General features: G+C 43.1%; 3 protein-coding genes and 1 long non-coding RNA gene across 4 annotated transcripts in view; 1 reads left to right on the top strand and 3 right to left on the bottom strand.

Annotated features, from left to right (window-relative positions):
- Positions 1 to 1647: 1647 nt before the first annotated feature.
- Positions 1648 to 8902, bottom strand: LOC124034866 (adhesion G-protein coupled receptor G2-like). Its single transcript, XM_046348277.1, has 14 exons — positions 8779 to 8902; positions 8257 to 8325; positions 6794 to 7030; positions 6453 to 6627; positions 6216 to 6366; positions 4852 to 4974; positions 4572 to 4688; positions 3964 to 4003; positions 3678 to 3811; positions 3458 to 3576; positions 2968 to 3236; positions 2742 to 2847; positions 2258 to 2547; positions 1648 to 2028 (listed from the first exon to the last, which is right to left on the bottom strand). Exons 2-14 carry the CDS (start codon positions 8318 to 8320, stop codon positions 1883 to 1885), a joined length of 1971 nt encoding a protein of 656 aa, XP_046204233.1. The 5' UTR covers positions 8321 to 8325; positions 8779 to 8902; the 3' UTR covers positions 1648 to 1882.
- A 3562-nt stretch (positions 8903 to 12464) lies between these two features.
- Positions 12465 to 13949, bottom strand: LOC124034865 (adhesion G-protein coupled receptor G5-like). The gene is made up of 6 exons (XM_046348276.1): positions 13823 to 13949; positions 13550 to 13669; positions 13404 to 13449; positions 13186 to 13278; positions 12922 to 13033; positions 12465 to 12762 (listed from the first exon to the last, which is right to left on the bottom strand). Exons 1-6 carry the CDS (start codon positions 13847 to 13849, stop codon positions 12465 to 12467), a joined length of 696 nt encoding a protein of 231 aa, XP_046204232.1. The 5' UTR covers positions 13850 to 13949.
- Positions 13950 to 15944: 1995 nt separating this feature from the next.
- LOC124035831 lies at positions 15945 to 22432 on the bottom strand. Its single transcript, XR_006838803.1, has 4 exons — positions 21928 to 22432; positions 16985 to 17078; positions 16701 to 16779; positions 15945 to 16561 (listed from the first exon to the last, which is right to left on the bottom strand). It is a non-coding gene; the product is annotated as an uncharacterized LOC124035831 (long non-coding RNA).
- Positions 21512 to 25621, top strand: part of LOC124035830 (matrix metalloproteinase-15-like) — a 26311-nt gene continuing 22201 nt past the window's right edge. The window contains 1 exon segment of the mRNA XM_046349604.1: positions 21512 to 22558. Within this exon segment, the coding sequence (XP_046205560.1) occupies positions 22433 to 22558 (126 nt within the window). The 5' untranslated portion in view covers positions 21512 to 22432.

The raw sequence follows: 25621 nt of genomic DNA, 5'->3' as shown, positions 1-25621 counted from the left end.
TTCTCATCTGGACCGACCACCAGAACCTGGAGTATATTCGGGCAGCTAGGAGACTTAACCCACGTCAGGCAAGGTGGGCCATATTCTTCACCCGGTTCCGGTTTACTTTGACCGGGCTCCCAGAACGTAAAGGCTGACACACTGTCCCGCCTTTACGACACGGAGGATGGGTCCACCGAACCTACTCCCATCCTTCCCGCCTCAAAGCTGGTAGAACCAGTGGTATGGGAGGTGGACTCGGACATCGAACGGGCGTTACGGGCGGAATCCGCACCTCCTCAGTGTCCAGCGGGGCGAAAGTACGTGCTGCTTGGTGTTCGGGACAAACTGATTCGGTGGGCTCACGTCCTACCCTCCTCGGGTCACCCTGGGGTGACGAGGACAGTGGGGAGCCTTCAGGGGAGGTATTGGTGGCCTACTTTGGCTAAGGACGTTAAGGGTTATGTCTCCTCCTGTTCAGTGTGCGCCCAGAGTAAGGCTCCTAGGCACCTTCCTAGAGGGAAGTTACAACCCCTCCCCGTTCCACAGCGGCCATGGTCACATCTGTCCATAGATTTCCTGACCGAAATCTATGGGGAACACCACGGTTCTAGTAATTGTGGATCGGTTCTCTAAGTCCTGCCGTCTCCTCCCGTTGCCCGGTATCCCTACAGCCCTACAGACTGCGGAGGCGTTATTCACCCATGTCTTTCGGCACTACGGGGTGCCGGAGGACATCGTTTCTGATCGGGGCCCCCAATTCACGTCTCCGGTATGGAGGGCGTTCATGGAACGTTTGGGGGTCTCTGTCAGCCTGACCTCCGGTTATCACCCCGAGAGTAATGGGCAGGTGGAGAGAGTGAACCAGGAGGTGTGTAGGTTCCTGCGGTCGTATTGCCAGGATCGACCAGGGCAGTGGGCACGATACATTCCCTGGGCTGAAATGGCCCAGAACTCACTACGCCACTCCTCTACTAACATGTCCCCTTTTCAGTGTGTGTTGGGGTACCAGCTGATCCTAGCACCATGGCATCCGAGCCAGACCGAGGCTCCTGCGGTGGAGGAATGGGTACAGCGCTCCAAGGAGACCTGGAGGGCCGTCCAGGAATCTCTACAACAAGCGAGTGGACGGCAGAAGAGGAGTGCTGACCGCCACCGCAGTGAGGCCCCCGTGTTTGTACCGGAGGACAGGGTCTGGCTCTCGACCCGAAACCTACCCCTCCGCTTGCCCTGCCGGAAGCTGGGTCCGCAGTGTGTAGCGCCCTTTAAAGTCCCGAGGAGAATAAACGAGGTATGTTATCGATTACAACTCCCTTCCTATTATCGTATTAACCCCTCGTTTCATGTGTCTCTCCTCAGGCCGATGGTAGCTGGTCCCCTGCAGGACAGTGAGGTGCCGGAGGTCCCTCCTCCCCCTCTGGACATCGAGGGGTCCCCGGCGTATACGATCCGGGCCATTCTGGACTCAAGACGCCGGGTGAGGGGCCTGCAGTACCTCGTGGACTGGGAGGGGTACGGCCCGGAGGAGAGGTGCTGGGTACCGGTGGGGGACATCTTGGATCCATCCACACCCACGACACCCGGGGCATTACAATGGGTAGGATGGTCATCTGAATCAGGGTTAGTTTGGCAGCTGGGGTGAAAGAGGAGCGATTACGATACAGGAAACCAAGTCTAGATTTAACTTTAGCCTGCAGCTCTGATATGTGCTGAGAGAAGGACAGTGTACCGTCTAGCCATACTCCCAAGTACTTGTATGAGGTGACTACCTCTTAGATGGCAAGGGGAATGATATTTGTGAAAGAGAAAGAAAGAGAAAATGCACATGCCATTAGACACAAAGCAAAAACTCCCCTTGCCATCTAAGTAGATATGAGTGATCTCCATTGTGGACAGACATTGTTTACTGGTCGGGGTTGTTGCCAGGATACATCTCCTCCTTGGGTTTGGCTGTAGAGGTGTGTAGAGCTGCTGATGTGATCTTGTTTTTCGCCACCTGCTCCCTGTCTTTCCTGGCAGTGCCACAGATCCATAGGAATATAAAGAATCCTTAGAGAGAGAAACACAGACAGATCATCACCCAGACTCCACCCACATAGGTGCTAAATAATAGGTGCTTTCAAACTATTCAAGATCATGGGGCCAAGTTTCTCTACCTGTCACTCCTCTCCCTTTGTACATAACCTTATTTGATCTCCACTCTCTTCCCTTCCACACCCTAAACATCAGCTTTCCTATCTCTTTCTGTCCCTGTCTTTCATGATGTTCCCTGGGTCACCTTGAAGGGAGTTGAAAATGCTGAACAGGTAGAGGATGGGAAGGTTGACATAGCCGTAGCTGAGGAAGGCCAGGCCCCAGGTGATGCCCAGCAGGCAGGTCAGACCCAGGACAGTGCAGATGTCCTTCCAGGCCAGGCTTGCCTTCCCAGGCTTGCCCTTACTGCTATAGCACTGCAGCTGGCAGATCCGGGTGGTCACCGTTAACAGAATTCCAGAGTTAAAGACAAAGATGAGGGTGAAGTAGGCAACGTTCATACAGTAGAAGAAGGGGGTGTCCATGATCCAGCAGCTGCAGTGACACAGTGATTACACAGAGATTCTATTGGACAAACTGCACCTGGTCTTTACCAAACACATAATCACCTTAACGTTCACCTATTGATCTCCACATTAGGAGCGTAACTACACGGTACATTGGGCCACCCCTGAAACTGTATTGATATAAAGTGAACAATCATAAAGAGAAAGATAACATTTACTCACATTGTATTCGTCTGGTTAGTATCTGCCATAGTCATTTTTGTAGGTCCATATAACGGTTTGATATCCTTGACTGCCAATGAAACTCCCACAATGATACCAGGGACCCCTGAACAGTGCACACACAGGATGAGTGTATTCACATATCTGACCCCGGTTCCATGTACGCAATTTCTTGTTCCACTGTATCTCTCACCGGAATGAGCATGTTTATAACTGATTCACTTACCCCAGCCAATGACAGACAGCTTGGCCATATAGTGTCGGTAGTAAGTGTTGAACACCTTGACCAGGAGGAGATACAGGTGGACAGCTTCAATGGCCATCCAGGTGAAACAGCTGAGGAGGCTGTAGTGAATGGCCGCCGCAATGAAGATACACACGCCCCTGATGTCCAGGCTGGCCCCCCACTCGTTGAGCAGGAAAGAGGTGTTGAGCAGGAACAAAGCCCCGCTCAGTGACACGTGGATGCTGTTGGCATTGTCCCCCCTGGAGTTTCTAAAGTAAGGGCACAACTGTATCAGACAGCTGATAAAACAGGGTGGATAGATGACTAGTACGGGTGCAGACATCTATACAGACGCGGGGATAACTACACGGTCACTGCCATGCTGAAATAGGCACGGGATACAATATACAGCGGAAGTGATCCAATTCCAAAATGGAGAACGAAGGGAAAAGTGGGCACGCGACATTTTGGTGAGGTGGGGGTCACATACGTGGTGATGACGTAGGTGAGGAAGGATATGGCGGTGAAGAAGGCAGACAAGCCACAGCCAATGTAGCTGATGTAAGACAAGACCTGCCAGTGCACACCGCCAACAGATAGGTCAGAGATCTGGAGGGGATAAGAACGGATAAGGCATGACGACAAACACCAGATGACATTTATGATAGAATGATGTAGATAGGTCAATGGATTGAATATAAATGGATCACCAGCAGCACGGCAAACGGCGTAGCGTGGTTACAGATGCACTCCACCACGCTGTCGTTGATCTTAGTAACGCATCCATCCGTCTTCCAAAAGACAGTGTCTGGGAGGCTTATGTTCCCAGTGTGGAAGAGAGTACCTGTTTTTAGTCATTCACAAATGCGGTCAGTAGGTGTACAGCTTCTATTGCCATATGAGACAATAACAAAATGTTATGCAAAGGACTGTGGTATGCAAAGGACTGTAGTTGTATGCAAACACTGTTACGTACTGGAACAGAAATATACCCACCATATTCATTGAAATATTGACATGACAGGCTGTAATTCACCTGTAGAGAAAAACCACTGATACGGTAATGCAATAATAGAATCAGCTGTGAACTACAGTGAGAAACAAAAGTATTGGGATCAGTGACACATTTTTGTTGATGCTTTGGCTCTGTACTCCATATTTGATGACAATGAGGTTAAAGTGCAGACTGTCCGCTTTCCTTTGAGGGTATTTTCATCCATATCGGTTGATAAATAATAATAATGACGAGTGAGAAAGTTACAGACGTACAAATATCAAAACAAACAAGAAATGCATCCAACAAGTTTGTAGATTCACAAGTTTGATGTAATCATTGCGTGCTAGGAATATGGGACCAAATACTAAACTTTTGACTACTTTAATACACGTATAAATGACTTAGTCCCAATAACTTTGGTCCCCTAAAATGGAGAGACTATGTACAAAAAGGGCTGTAATTTCTAAACAGTTCACCCGATATGGATACCCTAAAATTAAAGCTGGCAGTCTGCACTTTAACCTCATAGTAATTGGAGTACAGAGCCAAAATAACCAAAAATGTTGATTTGTACAGAAACATCCTAAATTGTATGATAACAATTTACTGGTATTATAGGGTCAAGCAATTTGAACTTCATCTTCAGTGGAGTGGTCAAGTTCTTAAGTCGTCTGCCCTCCATCTCTATCCGCATGACCCTGGTTCTCACGAGTTCCTCTTTAAACTGGATAGAAGAGGGTGATAATGACATGGAGGATTATGAGGGTTCTGATTTCATGAAAGCCTCGTCCATCAAATCACAAAATGTTTAATTTATTTAAATTGATTGAATTGGAAGAATGATTGAATTGAATTATAAAATAGATGCACAATATGAGAAGTCCTACCAAGAACTCATTGGGTGATTTATAGGTGACCACGCCCACTTTCCTTTTTCCCTCTGGGATGTTCTGGAGTGCATCAATAGGGATCCGTATTTCCGAAATGTAAGAGTTGTTCTCAGGGAGGAGCTAAATGATTTCAGCGAGAAAATAAGTACCAAGCTGAATACTATACTCATTCTCATTAGAAGGACCCTTCTGCAGTCAAAGTATTACAATATGTACATAAAATATACACAGACAACATATTTACTCAGGACATACACTACCGTTCAAAAGTTTGGGATCACTTAGAAATGTCCTTGTTTTTGGAAAAAAAAGCACAGTTTTTGTCCATTAAATTAACATCAAATTGATCATAAATACAGTACAGACATTGCTAATGTTGTAAATCACTAGCAGCGACTATTGTAGCTGGAAATGGATGATTTTTAATGGAATATCTACATAGGCGTACCGGGGCCCATTATCAGCAACCATCACTCCTGTGTTCCAATGGCACATTGTGCTAGCTAATCCAAGTTTATCATTTTAAAAGGATAATTGATCATTAGAAAACCCTTTTCGCAATTATGTTAGCACAGCAGAAAACTGTTGTTCTGATTAAAGAATCAATAAAACAGGCCTTCTTTAGACTAGTTGAGCATCTGAAGCATCAGCATTTGTGGGTTTGATTACAGGCTCAAAATGGCCAGAAACAAATAACTTTCTTCTGAAACATGTCAGTCTATTCTTGTTCTGAGAAATTAAGGATATTCCATGCGAGAAACTGCCAAGAAACTGAAGATCTCGTACAACGCTGTGTACTACTCCCTTCACAGAACAGCGCAAACTGGCTCTAACCAGAATAGAAAGAGGTGTGGGAGGCGCCGGTGCACAACTGAGCAAGAGGACAAGTACATTAGAGTGTCTAGTTTGAGAAACAGACGCCTCACAAGTCCTCAACTGGCAGCTTCATTTGAGCTGTTCTAACATAATTGCAAAAGGGTTTTCTAATGGTCAATTTGCCTTTTAAAATTATAAACTTAGCTAACACAATGTGCCATTGGAACACAGGAGTGATGGTTGCTGATAATGGGCCTCTGTACGCCTATGTAGATATTCCATTAAAAATCATCATTTTCCAGCTACAATAGTCATTTACAACATTAACAATGTCTACATTGTATTTCTGATCAACGTAATGTTATTTTAATGGACACCATATTTGCTTTTCTTTCAAAAATAAGGACATTTCTAAGTGACCCCAAACTTTTGAACGGTAGTGTATACACTTGGCGTTTACACATGCTCTACAGGTTGGGTACCTCTCTGACCTCAATCTGAAACAAGATGCCCAAACACAAAACCCCAGATAAAAGCAGCCCTACCTCTGGAGCTTTTATGTGCACCATCTTGTCACCGGCACTGGTTAGGTTGGCCAGGTTGAACACAGTCAGAGCCAGATCCCTGAGGTTGTAGTGCACAGACTCTCCAGTGAATGAGATGTTCATGATGTTGTGTATGAGGCCCCGTTCAATGCTGCAAGTACAGCACAGATACAGGGCAGGTTGTCAAAGTTACGTCTCTGTCTGAAGTAAATGGAAATAGGTGGGCTGGTTACTTACTCAATAAACATCATGCCCATGGTCCGATTGTTATTAAACAGGTCTGCACACATACTTCGTATGTTCAAGATCTTTCTAAGTTTCTTTGGACCTCCACCGGGATGGTCTTGTATCTTTCTCAAAAGGGCATTGATTGCTGTCTCTGTACAATTGGTGATTTCACACGTGGACGAAGCTGAGGGACAACAAAAAAAGAGCCTTTTGTACTAACATTACAGTTTAGGAGGGGTTATATCAAACCTATGACATTACAGAGGAATCACCGTCACAGTTTCACATTTCATCCAGAATTTCTATATTGTGAATATATATATACAAAGAAAATAAGTTGATTTGCTCACATATGTTGAAGATGAACTTGCTGATTGATTGACTGACAAAAGAAATCTGCACCGTCCGACAGTCAGTTAGATTCATTGAGGTCACATTCATCGAGGTGCAATCAACATAGCTTTCCCTGGACGCCCAATAGCATTTCAGAGAATCCTCAGCTTTATCGTTGATGGTGATATTCTCTTGTAGAATCTTCATTGCCATTGAAATCACCCCAGTTGTGGTGTTGAAATAAAAGGTATTGTCTATGGAAATGAAATAGCATGCATTAAGTTCTTATTATTTGGTTGATATCCCATAATTCAAAGGAGGAGTTACAACAACCATGAATGGGGTTATTTACAACTTGTTGCCTAATTATTACAACAGTTGCCAATTGTTCCAATATCAAATCAAATCAAATTGTATTTGACACATGCGCCGAATACAACAAGTGTGGACCTTACCTTGAAATGCTTTCTTAACCAACAGTGCAGTTCAAAAAGAGTTAATAAAATATTTACCAAATAAACTAAAGTAAAAAAATAATAAAATAACAATAACGAGGCTATATACAGGGGGTACCGGTACCGAGTCAGTGTACGGGGGTACAGGTTATAGGTAATTTGTACATGTAGGTAGGGGTGAAGTGACTATGCATAGATAATTAACAGGGAGTAGCAGCAGTGTACAAAACAAATGGAGAGGGGGGGGGGGGTCCGGGGGGGGTCCATTAGATTAATTGTTCAGCAGTCTTATGGCTTGGGGGAGAAGCTGTTAAGGAGCCTTTTGGTCCTAGACTTGGCGCTCCGGTACTGCTTGACGTGCGGTAGCAGAGAAAACACTCTGTGACCTGGGTGACTGGAGTCTCTGACTATTTTATGGGCTTTCCTCTGACACATATTGTACAGGTCCTGGATGACTGGAAGCTTGGCCCCAGTGATGTAGTGGGCCGTACGCAGTGCTCTCTGTAGTGACTTACGGTCAGATGCCGAGCAGTCGCCATATCAGGCGGTGATGCAACGGGTCAGGATGCTCTCAATGGTGCAGCTGTATAACATTTAGAGGATCTGGGGAGCCATGCCAAATCTTTCCAGTCTCCTGAGGGGGAATAGGTTTTGTCGTGCCCTCTTCACGACTGTCTTGGTGTGCTTGGACCAGTTCTCTGCCCTCCTTCCTATAGGCTGTCTCATCGTTGTCAGTGATCAATATTAACACAAATCAAGTCTACTTAAGTCCTCCCTATCAATACTTTATACAATATTTGGTCCACATGAGGTTGGTGGCACCTTAATTGGGGATGACGGGATCGTGGTAATGGCTGGAGCGGAATAGGTGGAATGGTAGCAAATACATCAAACACATGGTTTCCATTCCATTAGCTCTGTTCCACCCATTATTATGAGCCGTCCTCCCCTCAGCAGCCTCCACTGATTTGGTCCCACAGTGCATTAAAATGAAACACAGTTTGAGATCATTAGTGTGTTAGTACCTGAATTTGAGCAATTCATTGCCAGTGTTCCAGATATCAGCAGGAGTAGATGCAGGGGAAACATTGTGGCTGTTTTAAGGGTAGAACGGTACAAAATATGAATGACAAAAACATACATTACAAAGTAATCCTTGTTTTCAACATACTGTCATAGCCCTTGCCACTCATTCAACATCACACTCAGTAAAGTACACAATACAGCCCGAGAATTACATTTCAGCTGGACACCTGGGCTAACAACACTTAATACCACAACATATCCCTAACACATTCTGTTTGTTTAAAAAAAATGTGTCAGCACTAACAAAACCTGGCCACGCTTTCTGATTATCAACACAGTGATGTCTGCTTATTACCAGGCATATCATTTTGCCGTCACTCAGGTAAGATAATGACACAACATTATCAAGTTAAATGAAAGTACTTTTCTGGAACAAAAAAATCAACTCAACAGCTGAACTTTACAATGACAAAATAGGATTGAATCATATTCCTCACACACGAACACATACACTTACTTACATGCTAGGAGTTGATGATTTCACTCACATTTGATGTTCTTTTGGGGTGAGAAAATGGTCCGTCAAACCACTGTGTGCTTTGTAGAGAGAACACAGTAAAATCCCTTCTCTTCTAATGTTAGCTTATGTCATGATTGTTCATAGTCATATATCATTTTGTGACTGCAAAATGTACGTTTATGTTACCTTTAGAGGAACCTGGTGGCATTGCATTTGTTTTATGCAAATCTAGTCCGAACATCAACTTGCTCGAGCCGAGCATCAATGAATGGGCTATAGTTCAGCTTTCGTCAACATATTTATTTTCTGTTGTAGGTTTATCAACTAGTGAGGGATAGGATCTCACAGCATTACATCAGATCCTGTTTATAATTGAACAAACCACACACGAAAACAGTTCTGATAACACCTTCCTTTGTTCCATAACTAAACAATGACATGCTATTGTATTGGTACAAAACCAGTGGGTGGTTTGTAGACACTTTCGAAGGTCCACAGTTTAGGGCAAGTATTCTCAAAATAACAAAATCTCAATAAAGTTTGAAATGAACATTGATAACAACAGCGCTGGATTGGTTGACAACAGACTTTTGTTCTCAGGCAGATCAGGTATTGGTACAGTGAGTGTCACTACCAGGTTGGCTGTCCTCAGTCTTCCATTTGAACACACAAAACCAGAGGAAGATGAATCAAATGTACAAAAGAAGATGACACATTTTACTCTTCGAAACAGAACTTCATTACAGTATTCAGTCGACCTCTCACAACCCACACAATATATTCCAAATGTCAATACTTATTCAAAGTTGTAATTTTCTGTAAAAGCTGTAAAAGCATTACAAACAACTTCCAGAAGGTTTAAAATGTGTTGCAAGTGTTGGTGAGTTCACACAAAACGTGAACATGTGGTTCATGTAACAGCAGGGTATGAACCTTCTTTGATGCTGTTTGTACTATTTGTTTGTAATATTTGGTTGTTTGTATCAAATCAAATTGTATTTGTCACATGCGTCAAATACAACAGTTGTCCTTACAGTGAAATGCTTACTTACAAGCCCTTAACCAACAATGTTGGTAATGAGGTAATATGATCTGATCTGTTTCACCTGTCTTTGTGTTTGTCTCCACCCCCCTCCAGGTGTCGCCCATCTTCCCCATTATCCCTACTACCTTAGTTCTCTGTCTGTTGCCAGTTTGTTTTGTTTGTCAAGCCTACCAGCGTTTTCCCCATTGCTTCTGTCTGTTTCTGTACATGTAGGTAGAGTTAAAGTGACCATGCATAGATTATAAACAGAGAGTAGCAGCAGTGTAAAAGAGGGGTCTGGGTAGCCCTTTGATTAGCTGTTCAGGAGTTTTAAGGCTTGGGGATAGAAGCTGTTAAGAAGCCTTTTGGACCTGGACTTGTCACTCCAGAGGGCATAGCGTGATTTCTTATAAGCTTCCGGGGTAGTGTCCCGCTCCTTGAAAGCAGCAGCTCTACCCTTTAGCTCACTGATGTGGTGTACTCCTCAATGCCATCAGAAGAATCCCGGAACATAGTCCAGTCTGTGCTAGCAAAACAGTCCTGTACACCACATCACCTGCTTCATCTGACCACTTCCACGTTGACCGAGTCACTGGTGCTTCCTGCTTTAGTTTTTGTTTGTAAGCAGGAATCAGGAGGATAGAATTATGGTCAGATTTAAAAATGGAGGGCAGGAGAGTGCTTTGTATATGTCTCTGTGTGTGGAGTAAAGGTGGTCTAGATTTTTTTTCCCCCTCTGGTTGCACATTTAACATGCTGGTAGAAATGAGGTAAATTAGGTATTTGAGTTTCCCTGCATTAAAGTCCCCGGCCACTAGGAGCGCTGCCTCTGGATGAGCGTTTTCCTGTTTGCTTATGGCCGTATACAGCTCAAAATTACATAGACCGCTACCCATTGTCTTACCAGAGGCTGCTGTTCTATCCTGCTGAAGAAGCTAAAACCCGCCAGCTGTATGTTATTCATGGCGTCGTTCAGCCACGACTCAGTGAAACATAAGATATTACAGTTTTTAATGTCCCATTGGTAGGGTATACAGTGGGGCAAAAAAGTATTTAGTCAGCCACCAATTGTGCAAGTTCTCCCACTTAAAAATATGAGAGAGGCCTGTAATTTTCATCATAGGTACACTTCAACAAAGACAGACAAAATGAGAAAAAAAATCCAGAAAATCACATTGTAGGATTTTTTATGAATTTATTTGCAAATTATGGTGGAAAATAAGTATTTGGTCACCTACAAACAAGCAAGATTTCTGGCTCTCACAGACCTGTAACCTCTTCTTTAAGATGCTCCTCTGTCCTCCACTCGTTACCTGTATTAATGGCACCTGTTTGAACTTGTTATCAGTATAAAAGACACATGTCCACAACCTCAAACAGTCACACTCTAAACTCCACTATGGCCAAGACCAAAGAGCTGTCAAAGGACACCAGAAACAAAATTGTAGACCTGCACCAGGCTGTGAAGACTGAATCTGCAATAGGTAAGCAGCTTGGTTTGAAGAAATCAACTATGGGTGCAATTATTAGGAAATTGAAGACATACAAGACCACTGATAATCTCCCTCAATCTGGGGCTCCACGCAAGATCTCACCCCGTGGGGTCAAAATGATCACAAGAACGGTGAGCAAAAATCCCAGAACCACACGGGGGGACCTGGTGAATGACCTGCAGAGAGCTGGGACCAAAGTAACAAAGCTTACCATCAGCAAGGGCATTGAAGATGAAACGTGGCTGAGTCTTTCAGCATGACAATGATCTCAAACACACCGCCCGGGCAACGAAGGAGTGGCTTCGTAAGAAGCATTTCAAGGTCCTGGAGTGGCCTAGCCAGTCTCCAGATCTCAACCCCATAGAAAAGCTTTGGAGGGAGTTGAAAGTCGTGTTGCCCAGCAACAGCCCCAAAACATCACTGCTATAGAGGAGATATGCATGGAGGAATGGGCCAAAATACCAGCAACAGTGTGTGAAAACCTTGTGAAGACTTACAGAAAATGTTTGACCTCTGTCATTGCCAACAAAGGGTATATATCAAAGTATTGAGATAAACTTTTGTTATTGACCAAATACTTATTTTCCACCATAATTTGCAAATAAATAAATAAAAAATCCTACAATGTGATTTCTCATTTCTCATTTTTTTCTCAGTTTGACTGTCATAGTTGAAGCGTACCTATGATAAAAATTACAGGCCTCTCTCATATTTTTAAGTGGGAGAACTTGCACAATTGGTGGCTGACTAAATCCTTTTTTGGCCCCACTGTACGTGATCGTAGTTCGTCTATTTTATTATGGATTGATTGTACATTGGCTACTAGGACCGAAAGGAAAAGGTAGATTACCCTTTCGGCGACAGATCCTAACAAGGCACCCGGATCTTCATCCACGATACCTCCGTCTCGTTCTCCTGTGAATTACGAGGATAAGGGCCTTGTCGGGCATCTGTAGTAAATCCTTCCCGCCTGACTCGTTGAAGAAAAACTATTCCTCCAGTACGGGGTGAGTAATCGTTTTCCTGATATCTAGAAGTTATGTTCGGTCATAAGACATGGTGGCAGAAACATTATGTACAAAATAACATTCACAATAGCACAATTGGTTACGGGATCGTAAAACGACAGCCATCTTGTTCGCCACCGTTATTTTTGCTTACTGTTTACAGTCATACAGCCAGTTTCAGGTTGTAAAGTGCAATCTCACACCATTCTACCAGGCTCAGTTTGAGCAGGTATCTCCTGACATTGATGTTGAAGACACGGACCAGCAACAGGTAAAGGTGGAAGCCTTCGCTTGCTGTCCATGTGAAGGTGGCCAGTAGAGAGTAATGCAAGAAGGACAGCAACATAGATACATGGCCCAGAGGAGGATAATGCTGGCTGGGCAGGATGTGTAGGTTGAGGAGGATCAGGGCCACAGACAGGTTGATATGCACCTTCAGGGAGATGTCTGTGCATATACCTCTGAACAAAGGAATAGAGAGAGAGTATGGTGAAAAATGTAATTTAATCTGCTCCCTCCAGTTCATGTACATCTTGGTGTCACTTTCTGATGACGTCAAACTGATGACAAACCAGGGGTTCCTGTGAGGAGCTGACCATGACGCCCATATTGTGACATACCTTTGAGTGGCGCACAGAAAGATTGTGACCACCAGGTAGAACAGAGACAGACTGCAGCCAATCAGAGTGATGTAGCTTAGGATCTGCTGATCGCTTTCAGTGATGGAGACACCTAAACGCAGGAAAACACAACTAATGCTACAGTGTATCTTAGCAGATGGGTATACTTCACTGACTTTTGTTTTTATTCTCTTCCATTTAAGAAGTGCTTATGCTGCGATAAGGAAACGAAGGAAGGACTGTGGTAGTTGTAAAGTTGTCTACCATCAGCACAGCAAAATATGAGGTGGTCACATGAGCACACCACACGGCCCTCGTCTCTCTTCCACTCTGTGGTGCAGTCATCCTGGTAGAACTCTAAACATTCATTTGTACAGAGGAAACACAGCCATGTGACATCACATGAATTGATACCTTAAAGGTATAAAACGTTTCATAACAGTATTATAATGAGTATTATAACATTTCATATTGGCACTTACCGTTGGTTGAAAAATGAAAGCATTGACAAGATGGTTGTTTGTCAGCCTATGAACAACAACAGAAATGAGTCATCTAAGTTTATATTCTTGCCACTATCACAGTCATAGAACTGGTGTAGGAAGCTGAGAGTTGATATTGCACTCACCTGACTTTCCAATGTGGGGCGCTGTAGAGGCATGGAGAAGTTGATCTTGTCCTGCAGACCTAATACTGTCTTCATGCTCACAGCCAGACCTCCTACTTGGCCAACAAGAAGTCCCGATGGCTAGAGGAACATTTCAAAATACGGCTAAACTGAAATAATTAAGCATGGTACTAAAAACCCACACAGGCACACACATGCATGCACGCACCATACACAAACACACATGCACACACACGCACGCACGCACACACACACACATACACACACACCTACTCCATATTTTTCAGGTGAGGTAATCATGTAGAAGATGATGGTATCGTTCTCTTTGGTTATCAGGAGCTCTTTGGGTAGGTGGATCTTGACGGTAGTGTTGGCCACATGGTCACTGTCTCATGTTACCTAGGTAAAAGGGATGATAAAAAATATATGATTTAACCTTTATTTAACTAGGCAGTTAAGAACAAATTCTTATTTACAATGACAGCCTACCGGTGGAACAGTGGGTTAACTGCCTTGTTCAGGGGCAAAATTACAGATGTTTACCCTGTCAGCTCGGGAATTTGATCTAACCACTCTCTAACCACTAGGCTACCTGCCGCCCCGATCAGGCACAGAGTTCACTATTTCTGTAAAACTGAACTCTATCATGATGTCATCCCCATCTCAAATCATCCCCCAGCCCCAAATGTCATACCTCAAATATTATATTAATATTTTAATTCAAATTATAAACAGTTGAAGTCAAAGTTTACATACACCTTAGACAAATACATTTAAACTATTCCTGACATTTAATCCTAGTAAAAATTCCCTGTCTTAGGTCAGTCAGGATCACCACTTTATTTTAAGAATGTGACATGTCTGAATAATAGTAGAGAGAATGATTTATTTCAGATATTATTTCACATTGCCAGTGGGTCAGAAGTTTACATACACTCAATTAGTATTTGGTAGCATTGCCTTTAAATTGTTGAACATGGGTCAAACGTTTCGGGTAGGCTTCCACGGGCTTCCCCCAATAAGTTGGGTGAATTTTGGGCCAAGCTGTAACGGTCGTCGGTGGAAGAAGGTGAGGACCAAAGCGCAGCGTGGTACTTGTTCATGTTATTTATTTAAAACTGAACAACATCTAACAAAGAAACAAAAAGCACAACCGAAACAGCTCCGTCAGGTGCAACACACACTAAACAGAAAGTATAATCACCCACCACTCAAGGGTGAAAACAGGATGCCTAAGTATGGTTCTCAATCAGGGACAATGATTGACAGCTGCCTCTGATTGAGAACCATACCAGGCCAAACACAGAAATACCAAATCATAGAAAAAAGAACATAGACTGCCCACCCAACTCATGCCCTGACCATACTAAAACAAAGACATCACAAAGAACTAAGGTCAGAGCGTGACATAAGCTTTAACTTCCTGACTGATGTTTTGAGATGGTGCCTCAATATAGCCACATCATTTTCCCCCTCATGATGCCATCTATTTTGTGAAGTGCACCAGTCCCTCCTGCAACAAAGCACCCCCACAACATGATGCTGCCACCTCCGTGCTTCACGGTTGGGATGGTGTTCTTCGGCTTGCAAACCTCCCCGTTTTTCCTCCAAACATACTGATGGTCATTATGCCCAAACAGTTATATTTTGGTTTCATCAGACCAGAGGACATTTCTCCAAAAAGTACGATCTTTGTCCCCATGTGCAGTTTACAACCCATAGTCTGGCTTTTTTATGGCGGTTTTGGAGCAGTGGCTTCTTCCTTGCTGAGCAGCCTTTCAGGTTATATCGATATAGGACTTTTAGTGTGGATATACTTTTGTACCTGTTTCCTCCAGCATCTTCACAAGGTCCTTTGCTGTTGTTCTGGGATTGATTTGCTCTTTTCGCACCAAAGTACATTCATCTCTAGGAGACAGAACGCGTCTCCTTCCTGAGTGGTATGGCGCCTGTGTGGTCCCAAAGTGTTAATACTTGCGCACTTTCTTGTACAGATGAACGTTGTGCCTCCAGGCGCTTGGAAATTGCTCCCAAGGATGAACCAGACTTGTGAAGGTCTACAATTATTTTTCCTGAAGTCTTGGCCGATTTCTTTTAATTTTCCCATGATGTCAAGCAAAGAGACACTGAGTTTGAAAGATAGGCCTTGAAATACATCCACAGGTACACCTCCATTTGACTTAAATGATGTCAATTAGCCTAACAGAAGCTTCTAAAGCCATGACATCATTTTCTGGAATTTCCAAGCTGTTTTTAAAGGCACAGTCAACTTAGTGTATATAAACCTCTGACCCACTGGAATTGTGATACAGTGAATTATAAGTGAAATAATCTGTCTGTAAACAATTGTTGGAAAAATGACTTGTGTCATGCACAGAGTAGATATCCTAACCAACTTGCCAAAACTATAGTTTGATAACAAGACATTTGTGGAGTGGTTGAAAAACTAGTTTTAATGACTCCAACCTAAGTGTATGTAAACCTCCGACTTCAAATGTATTTGCATGTGACGCAGTTTGCAGGTTTGAAGTTTATTGAGATGAATCTTGTCACGGAGGCCGAGCTAAGCGCTTTCCGCTAGATGGGCCAGCCGCAAAGTCAAATTGGCTATATCGTAAAATGTTTTATAAAAACAAATTTAAGGTTAGGGCATACGGTTAGCAGTGTGGTTAAGGTTTGGGTTAATATTAGGGAGACTTAAAGTCAGATTTTATAACTTTGTATGGCTAAGGCAGCTAGTGACCACTCTGCAGAACTGCCTACAGGACAACATTCATCCCATTCCCAATAAATGCCAAACTGCACGTGGTTTTCAAAAAACTGTGTCTAAACTTCCTCAATTATTGCATTGTGGGTCACTGTCATCTTGCCCCTTCTCGAGTGGCAAATATATTAAGCCCAGTAAACTTGCCCTCGGCCCTGAATATATGGGCCACAAGCCTCTCAACAATGATTGAAGTCGTCTCATTCAATGCTGTGTTTCCAAGAACCCTTTCTCGTTTCTCCACAGATCTGTAAGCAAAGCACAGACAAACATAATACATATTCCTTGAGGTTCAGCAAACATACAGATGTCAATACCTCATTTGGAGTGTATAAAATGTATGAGCTATATAATCTATATTATTGTGCAAAATCATTTGATGCATACTTGAAAATAGTGCTGAGGTTCTCCGTCTTAAACTGCTCATTGACAACTTCCATTCAGCATCTTGCACCATCCACATCGACTACAGAGGGAACATAAGACGGAACTGTACAAACAATACGATTCATGAAAAATCTGAGTTCATTACATTTGTTTAAAATAAAATGTACATTTGATGCAAAATCAGGAAATCAAAGTGATAAAACTAGGCAACAGAATATCCGTAACATAATAATCAAGTTCATACAATTGAACTTAAGCCGGTTAACTCATATTTGTAAGCTAACCTGAGTGTAGTTGGAGCACGAATCGTTTTTTCCTTCGTTCATAGCGAGACCTCCTGTGAGCAGAACCATGATGTAGAAAAACCTGGACTTCATCCTGTGTGGGTAAAAGTCAAACATGAGGTGCAAAGACATCCCCTACACCATTATTCTGACTATTTATCTGATGTCACATATTGGTTGATTCAATCTTCCAGGTGTTGCAATGCCCAAATATTCTAACTCAACTTCACACTGTCTCTGTATTGCACCAATAGAGTAGCTAATGTGTTAAGGACCTATACTTGAATCCAGTGAAAATGGTCAGTCACAAAATATTTGTTTGCCTTTCATTCAGAAACAATCCATTTTAATAAAACCAAATTCAATCTCATCACCTATGCATCTTTCATGTGACCTTACAGTAAAGGGCCCTAAAGCACAGTAAGAGGAAATGCTGCTCCAATTTTGTAAATAACCAATCTTCTCACTTACCAGTCACCACTGAATACTGGTTGTAAATACGAAAATTGAATCAAGTTTATGCAATTATGATTATTGTAGCAATACATCTTTGGGTGTAGTAATAACCACGTGTCTCAAAGTCAAAGTATAACTTACCTATCAACCTGGGAAGTCAAGGTTCAGGGTAAAAGTCTTGACGACAGCACTCAAAGAAGTGCAAAGGAAGAAGAGAGATTTACAGTGCCTTGCGAAAGTATTCTGCCCCCTTGAACTTTGTGACCTTTTGCCACATTTAGGCTTCAAACATAAAGATATAAAACTGTATTTTTTTGTGAAGAATCAACAACAAGTGGGACACAATCATGAAGTGGAACGACATTTATTGGATATTTCAAATTTTTTAACAAATCAAAAACTGAAAAATTGGGCGTGCAAAATTATTCAGCCCCTTTACTTTCAGTGCAGCAAACTCTCTCCAGAAGTTCAGTGAGGATCTCTGAATGATCCAATGTTGACCTAAATGACTAATGATGATAAATACAATCCACCTGTGTGTAATCAAGTCACCGTATAAATGCACCTGCACTGTGATAGTCTCAGAGGTCCGTTAAAAGCGCAGAGAGCATCATGAAGAACAAGGAACACACCAGGCAGGTCCGAGATACTGTTGTGAAGAAGTTTAAAGCCGGATTTGGATACAAAAAGATTTCCCAAGCTTTAAACATCCCAAGGAGCACTGTGCAAGAGATAATATTGAAATGGAAGGAGTAACAGACCACTGCAAATCTATCAAGACCTGGCGGTCCCTCTAAACTTTCAGCTCATACAAGGAGAAGACTGATCAGAGATGCAGCCAAGAGGCCCATGATCACTCTGGATGAACTGCAGAGATCTACAGCTGAGGTGGGAGACTCTGTCTATAGGACAACAATCAGTCGTATATTGCACAAATCTGGCCTTTATGGAAGAGTGGCAAGAAGAAAGCCATTTCTTAAAGATATCCATAAAAAGTGTTGTTTAAAGTTTGCCACAAGCCACCTGGGAGACACACCAAACATGTGGAAGAAGGTGCTCTGGTCAGATGAAACCAAAATTTGGTGTAAAAGCAACACAGCTCATCAACACAGCTCATCACCCTGAACACCCCATCCCCACTGTCAAACATGGTGGTGGCAGCATCATGGTCTGGGCCTGCTTTTCTTCAGCAGGGACAGGAAAGATGGTTAAAATTGATGGGAAGATGGATGGAGCCAAATACAGGACCATTCTGGAAGAAAACCTGATGAAGTCTGCAAAAGACCTGAGACTGGGACGGAGATTTGTCTTCCAACAAGACAATGATCCAAAACATAAAGCAAAATCTACAATGGAATGGTTCAAAAATAAACATATCCAGGTGTTAGAATGGCCAAGTCAAAGTCCAGACCTGAATCCAATCGAGAATCTGTGGAAAGAACTGAAAACTGCTGTTCACAAATGCTCTCCATCCAACCTCACTGAGCTCGAGCTGTTTTGCAAGGAGGAATGGGAACAAAATTCAGTCTCTCGATGTGCAAAACTGATAGAGAGATACCCCAAGCGACTTACAGCTGTAATCGCAGCAAAAGGTGGTGCTACAAAGTATTATAACTTAAGGGGGCTGAATAATTTTGCACGCCCAATTTTTCTGTTTTTGATTTGTTAAAAAAGTTCCACTTCATGATTGTGTCCCACTTGTTGTTGATTCTTCACAAAAAAATACAGTTTTATATCTTTATGTTTGAAGCCTGAAATATGGCAAAAGGTCGCAAAGTTCAAGGGGGCCGAATAATTTCACAAGGCACTGTATATGCATTCTAAGGAAGTGATGTTTGAGCAAATAGAATCACAAAGGAAGTAGATATAGTATATGACAGATACTGTGTTACACAGTTTGACTGTGTTGTTTCAACTTATACCCCTGCTGGACACTTACCTGAGCATTGACATTCTTTCATCACTGTCATGTGGTCTATGACAAACAAACTTAAATGCCAAACAAACTTAAACAGAGGTTGTTTGTTCTAGCTGCTGGGTTATAGCACTATTATAGGAGGTCTGTCATAATAGTAGACACTGCCCTAGAGAAGGTGTTTTCTTTGGACTGAGATTCCACAGCCAGTAATGATTAGAGAACTCTGACTGGCTAAACCACTGGGGAGATATTATATTTTCCAAGAAAAATCCTCTTTCCCCTTCCCCTTTCACTTTATTGAGGCTCAATACAAAATCCTGTAATGCGTTTTGGTTCGCATTGGTCATTGCATAAGGCTTTGGCTGACTTGCAAGTGTAAATGCTCACTTAGGAGCGTCAGGAAGAAAAACAAACATTTTCTGATGATTCATTTGATCATCGCTATCATCACCATCACAACCACAGAGTCGTCATTGTGCACTGGTAACCGACCTCTCCAATGAATCACAGTCTACCTATGACACAAGACAGCCATGCCGATGATGCCGAGCCATCGTTCATGGCTACGACAGGTCACTTCTGACTGAGAGTCAATGACAGTAGAGGGCGCCCAGAGATAACCAAATCTCTCTCAACTCTACTGAAGCCGTTTCAAGGTAAAGTTACATGGCCCGTATTTACCAAGTGTCTCAGAGTAGGAGTGCTGATCTAGCATCAGGTGGTCTAATTCATTATGAATTCGATAATCTAATTCATTATGATATAAAAGGCGAAACTGAACCTCTATCAGCACTTCTACTCTGAGAGGCTTAATAAATACGGGCCCTATTAGTGACAGAAACACAGGTCCTAATCCTACCCAGTAGTCATACATACCCAGTGTACAGCTGTGGCCATTCATTCTACATACATTCCAGCCACATCTTTGTTTTGTCACTTAGTCCACTCTGGACACTGCTTTATCAATCAGCATGTTTAGCGGCTGGCTGGACACATGGGACGGGAGGCCACATTCTCAGGTGGTGGTATATGCACACTGCCGACACAGAGGTGCTTGCTCTGCTCGTGTTTAAAATGAATAACCTACTATGTTATTGCAAGCAATAACATATGTAGCTACATCAGTAGCGTACAGGGGCCCCTGCAAGGTATAGGTTTTTTTGGGGGGGGGTGTCGGCTGTCTTCCTACAATTCTACACATTTTGCCATGGGGTAAAGAGAGAAATGTACAGTTTTATACCTAATCTCATGCTATTTTACACATTTTGCAATGAGGTTGAGAGAATTTAGCTTTTTTAAAGCTAATTTCCTGTAATTATACACATATTTCCATGGGGCAGAGAGAATGCAGGATGTGTGTTATGCCAGTGAGCTACATCCCGTGCATCAAATGTGATGACACTGACTGTGTACTCTGTGGTGAGACTGAGGCAATATCCAATAAAGGTGAACTTCCTGTTATTAGGTGAGGATATAACCAGAATGTGCCTCCTTTGTTGGAAAGCACCCTTACTCGTGGAGATGGGGTATTGGGCTGCTAACTGAGGTATGAATCCACTTTCTTTGGAGAGGACTGCTCCATTGACCCTACAGACATGTCTGTCCCCAGCTGCCAATAGGCAGGAGTCAGGACAGGACATAGGTTAGTCAAAGGAGTTGGCTGAATGTTCCAGAACTAATAAGAGGCCTGCTATACATATACCTGTCTCTGTCCAGAGACTGCTAGTCCCTTCCTGAGAAATTCAATTTTGGTATAGACTACGAATAATATATTTAATAATAGAGGGACTCCAAAAAAATCATCATGTAGGCCTACTAAAGCGTCCGTCATCTCGTTCACCATGACACTTCTGTCAATGGTCAATTAGCCTAGAGAGGTGAATTGAAGTTGTAGAACTACCAGGCAGTAGGCCTACAGTATAATCATGTTTAGGGCTAGGCTATTTGTTATTTCCATCCATGAAGATGAATGAATTCTGCCAGTGACAATATATATTTTAAAAACCGTTTTGTGAAACCTCTAAAAACGTAAATGCCATCAAAATACTAATCCGTAACATATACGAGCTCGATAGTGTCCAAGGGGGTGGGGGGCTACATCCGCTAACGGGGTGGGGGGCTACATCCGATAGCTGGAGAAACGACTTTGACCGCGACGCACAAGGTACAAAGTCACTGGTGAAGCAGCCAGTCCAGCTTTGAGCTGCCCCGCTCTATAAATCGCACTTAAACCCACCCTGGCGGTGGACTGAGTCCAGGAAAACTGGAAGAAAATTTGGGATTTTAACGGGCAGAGAACCATCATATTAAATCGTCACACAGCGCTAGATTTGCACGAGTGTTGGACAGCTGCAGCCGACTTCAACTTCTTTGTCAGGTTCCGTAAATAATGGTCAACAAACTTGGACCCGATATTTAACCTTCAACCGTCTTCCGTTGCTCTGGGCTCATCTGCACATTTGCAAGATGAATTCGTTTATTCTGTCAACATTAAGCGTGTTATACACAGAAGTTCAGTAAATGACTTTCTGAGCTGGCTTCTGTGCATTGACACCAACATGTCACTTACCATAAAGCTAGTTGTTAGGAAATTAGTTTCTATCCGCACGTCCTGATATGGAATTGTGAGTAAAATTGGGACACGCCCGCAAGCAATAATAGGCTACCCAAGCTTTTTAGAAATCCTGGCAACGTTGCAATACTTCTCTGATCCCCCTCCTGGGATTGTGGTCTGTTCAAACAGAACTGTTGAGAAGACTTGTAGTGTGGCAATCAAAAAGGACAACCTTTCGAACAGCTGCAACACCTCTGGCAACTAGAGTGAACCTTGTTTTCTGGAAGCGATACTGTCTGGAGTTGATGAATGTCACTGTCCGTATTGGTGTCCTCGCCATAGCGGATGTAATATTTGTTCCTCTTAAAATTTACAGTATTTCAGAGGGACTCCTTGGAAGGTGACCAACATAAACTATTCTTAACAACTTGAAGCGCGTTTTTGTACCCAGTGGCACAGTGGACACTTGGACAAGGTATCAATTTCCTTGTCCGGGGTTTATGCAAGCCAAGAGTAGGCTATGGCATCTTCATGGGAAAACTGGATTTGGCTACTATGGAGACGGACTTTAGTTCCCTCTCTCCTCGTGCTTTGGGTCACCTGTCTCGGGACACACGGAGGAGAGGATGGAGCTTTTAATGCAGAGGTAATTGGATCATCTTCCCTGAAACTGTTAATGTTCAGAAAGCTCCCTGTGTTACAACAATGTTGTAGTGTTTATACAAAAACTAGTTTTAATGTATCATAATATGCTGCAAAACACATACATTTTTTATTTTTAAAGCTCTCACCAAATCCCAGTTAACTTTTGCTGACATTGCTATTTGACTGCCCATCTTTCAATAGAGATGGCCGCGAAAAACCTTGACAACCTTGCCCTCAAAATAACAATTGGTCCAAAATAACAATGATGTGTTATTTTCTGCAAGAAAACCTAAATATATGTTTGGTCAAGTTTGTTCCAGTCTTGAAACAAAAAAGTCAGATCACTATTATAAATGTTGCTTATTCATGAGACATTCATGATTGCAAAATTGGGCACTTTTGCACACACATTTTGAACTTAATGACCCAGCTCATTCTGTCTGAGGAACTCAATCCAGCACACCAAGCTACATATCCAGCTCATGACTAGCTGTTCCAATATTAACAGGGCGATCCCTTGTGCGCCGCCAACAGGGTCCTCCTGGGTTGGAACCTCTCTCCCCAAAAGGCCATGCTGCTAGCCAAACTACACACATCTTACTCATTCACTGACACACTGACACACTCTTGCAGGCAGCACCATATGTGGAAGGCTGCTGTTCTTAGAGGATCTCTGGGTCAGGTTAAGTCATCCCACTGTTATAACCACATTCTGTAAGCACATATCCATAGTATTGGTCCAGCACTTTACCTTCCTACAGGTAGGGTTGTTTTGCTTTCTTGAAATACTACAACAGTACCTGAAAAGATATCTGCATCACTGACTGAGCCATGCTCATCTCACTAGTTGCCCCCTGCTTTGGACATAAAGTATGAATCAACTGAATGATTAAATGTTGGGGGGGAATAGGCAAATGCTTTCACGGTTCATTTCCAGACCGTCACTCTTTCTGTCTTCAGCAACAGGTAGTGCTGATTCCCAACCTGCTCCAGATAGGTCAGAGTGAGCTGAGATGTAGGCTAATGTTTGGGGCGGAGAGCTTAGCAATTAACATGTGTGCCAGGGGGAATCAAATGCACCAACAAATGTGTAGAGAAGAATAAACCCCTGTAGTTTTCCTTTACAACACACCAACTGAATGTGGAGGGCCAGTTTCAATCCAGCGGAACAGTGTTGAATGTTTGTAATGCCCTTTCTCCTTTGTTATTGTATCGGTCTGTGTTTTTGTGGACTTTGTCCCAGCTGCACCCACTTAACCATGCTGTGTTGACTTTAGTGCTTAGCCTCTCCCGTCAGGTCAAGGCTTAATGAAGGGGTCAGTTATGCACACGTTGTTTCTTCCTCTCTCACGGGCCACTGCAGTTGAGGTCGGTTGTTGACTAACAAAAATGTTTCGCCACTTTGAAGTCATGGTAGTAAAACGTAGCCACGTGAGGCAGTCTGAACTACCACAATCTGCCTGGATCCTTTGCCAACACATGTGCATACACGTTTCTCACACCTGTGGGGCCTGTGGCAGATTTGACAGTTATACCGTAGCACCTTTGTGCTAGCTGGAAGGTTCCGGTGCTGTGAGAGATCCGGAGTTGTTCTCCTGCATCGTCATGGATGGAAAACGCAGTTTTTCTTTTTTTCAGACAGGCCAGATGAGGTCTACTTTTTATTGCCCCAACTTTCACAATGGACTTACCACTGCCAAATACTTTTTATTTTATTTTTATGAATGTGATTTTATGTGACACTAGACTCTCAGAGCCCTAGTAACCATGCCGATGGTGTTCTCACATGAAATGATGTGGCTGCCACCAGACCATTGTGGCCGTGTTGTGGTGGTGCAGTGTGGGACTGGGTAAGTCTCTGGGGTGTTAGGGTGTGTGTGGTGAGGACACAGTGGTCTACAGCCTCTCATTGTTGGCCTGGTTCTCAGTAGAACATACAGCTGGTGTGAGAAACGGAGATGCGCTGTTATAACAAGGTATATTACCAATTATAATGTAATAATAGGGAATATTTAGGAGAGACAATGTAAATGTAAGACAAACCCATAAAGGTGTATAGAACATTCTTGTCACATAATAAATCTTTCACTAATGAATGTAGTACAGACTCTTAGATTGAAACACTGTGCTGAGGAAAATCCAATATTGTTATTAGTCAATATGGGTTGGGCCAATGCGTGCCACTGCATTCTTACCTGAGTTTCGGTTGAGTGCACTCTGAGTGAGGCAGATTGGTGACTAACTCGACTGAAGGATTACAATAAGGAATGAGGCTCATACACAAGTTGTTACTGCTGACCTGGCAGCCATTGTTTACCAGACATAAAGACCTGGGGGCCTTTCTTGTCCCAACGAGCCACCTCCTGGCTGAGTGTTAGCATTGTAGTGTTTAGGTGGTAATGGGGTCTTTAATTGTAGTCAGGGAGACCTGTTGTCTGAGGGATTGTTTGAAGAAGAAAAACATCTGGGGCGGGGTGGAGACTGATGAGAACAGACAGCCTGTTAGTCAACGCCTATCTGCCAACCTCTGTCCTCAAGGTGTGGGTTGGTGTTCACCTGAGAATTTCATGCTTTGTGTGTGTCTTCGCTAAACTGTTACACTTAGCCTATAGCTGATATTCTCTCTCCATTTTATTCTACCTTTATTTAACCATTCAATTCAATATAAAGGGATTCATCGGCATGCAGGAATAATATGCATATGAGCTCAGCTGAGATCTGTCTTGAATGGATTCCCTCCTTTTGCATTTTTACTGAACTTTCTCACTGACGCTATGGTCATCAGCTCCCTCCCCGAGCCTACAGCTTGACCTATCAGAAGAGGCTGGACTCCTACACTGTCTGATGAACAGACATGGAGTGGGAGTGTTTGAGAGCAATAAATGATAGAGAGAGGGAGAGAAAGAAAGCGTGAACTAGGCGGCTTGCTCAGCTGTACTGCATGTGATGGGTAAGTGTGACAGTTGTTTTCCAAATGGGACACAAACAGAGGAGAGACATTTAGGCCTGCAGGACTCCCAGGCAGCTGAGGAGCAACAATGAGAGCTCTTGTCTGGAGAGGACT

Source organism: Oncorhynchus gorbuscha, linkage group LG05, assembly GCF_021184085.1.
Source record: "Oncorhynchus gorbuscha isolate QuinsamMale2020 ecotype Even-year linkage group LG05, OgorEven_v1.0, whole genome shotgun sequence".
In the NCBI taxonomy this organism is placed as follows: domain Eukaryota; kingdom Metazoa; phylum Chordata; class Actinopteri; order Salmoniformes; family Salmonidae; genus Oncorhynchus; species Oncorhynchus gorbuscha.
Note: the sequence above shows the minus strand (reverse complement) of the source record. Positions and strands in the feature narration are given on the sequence as shown.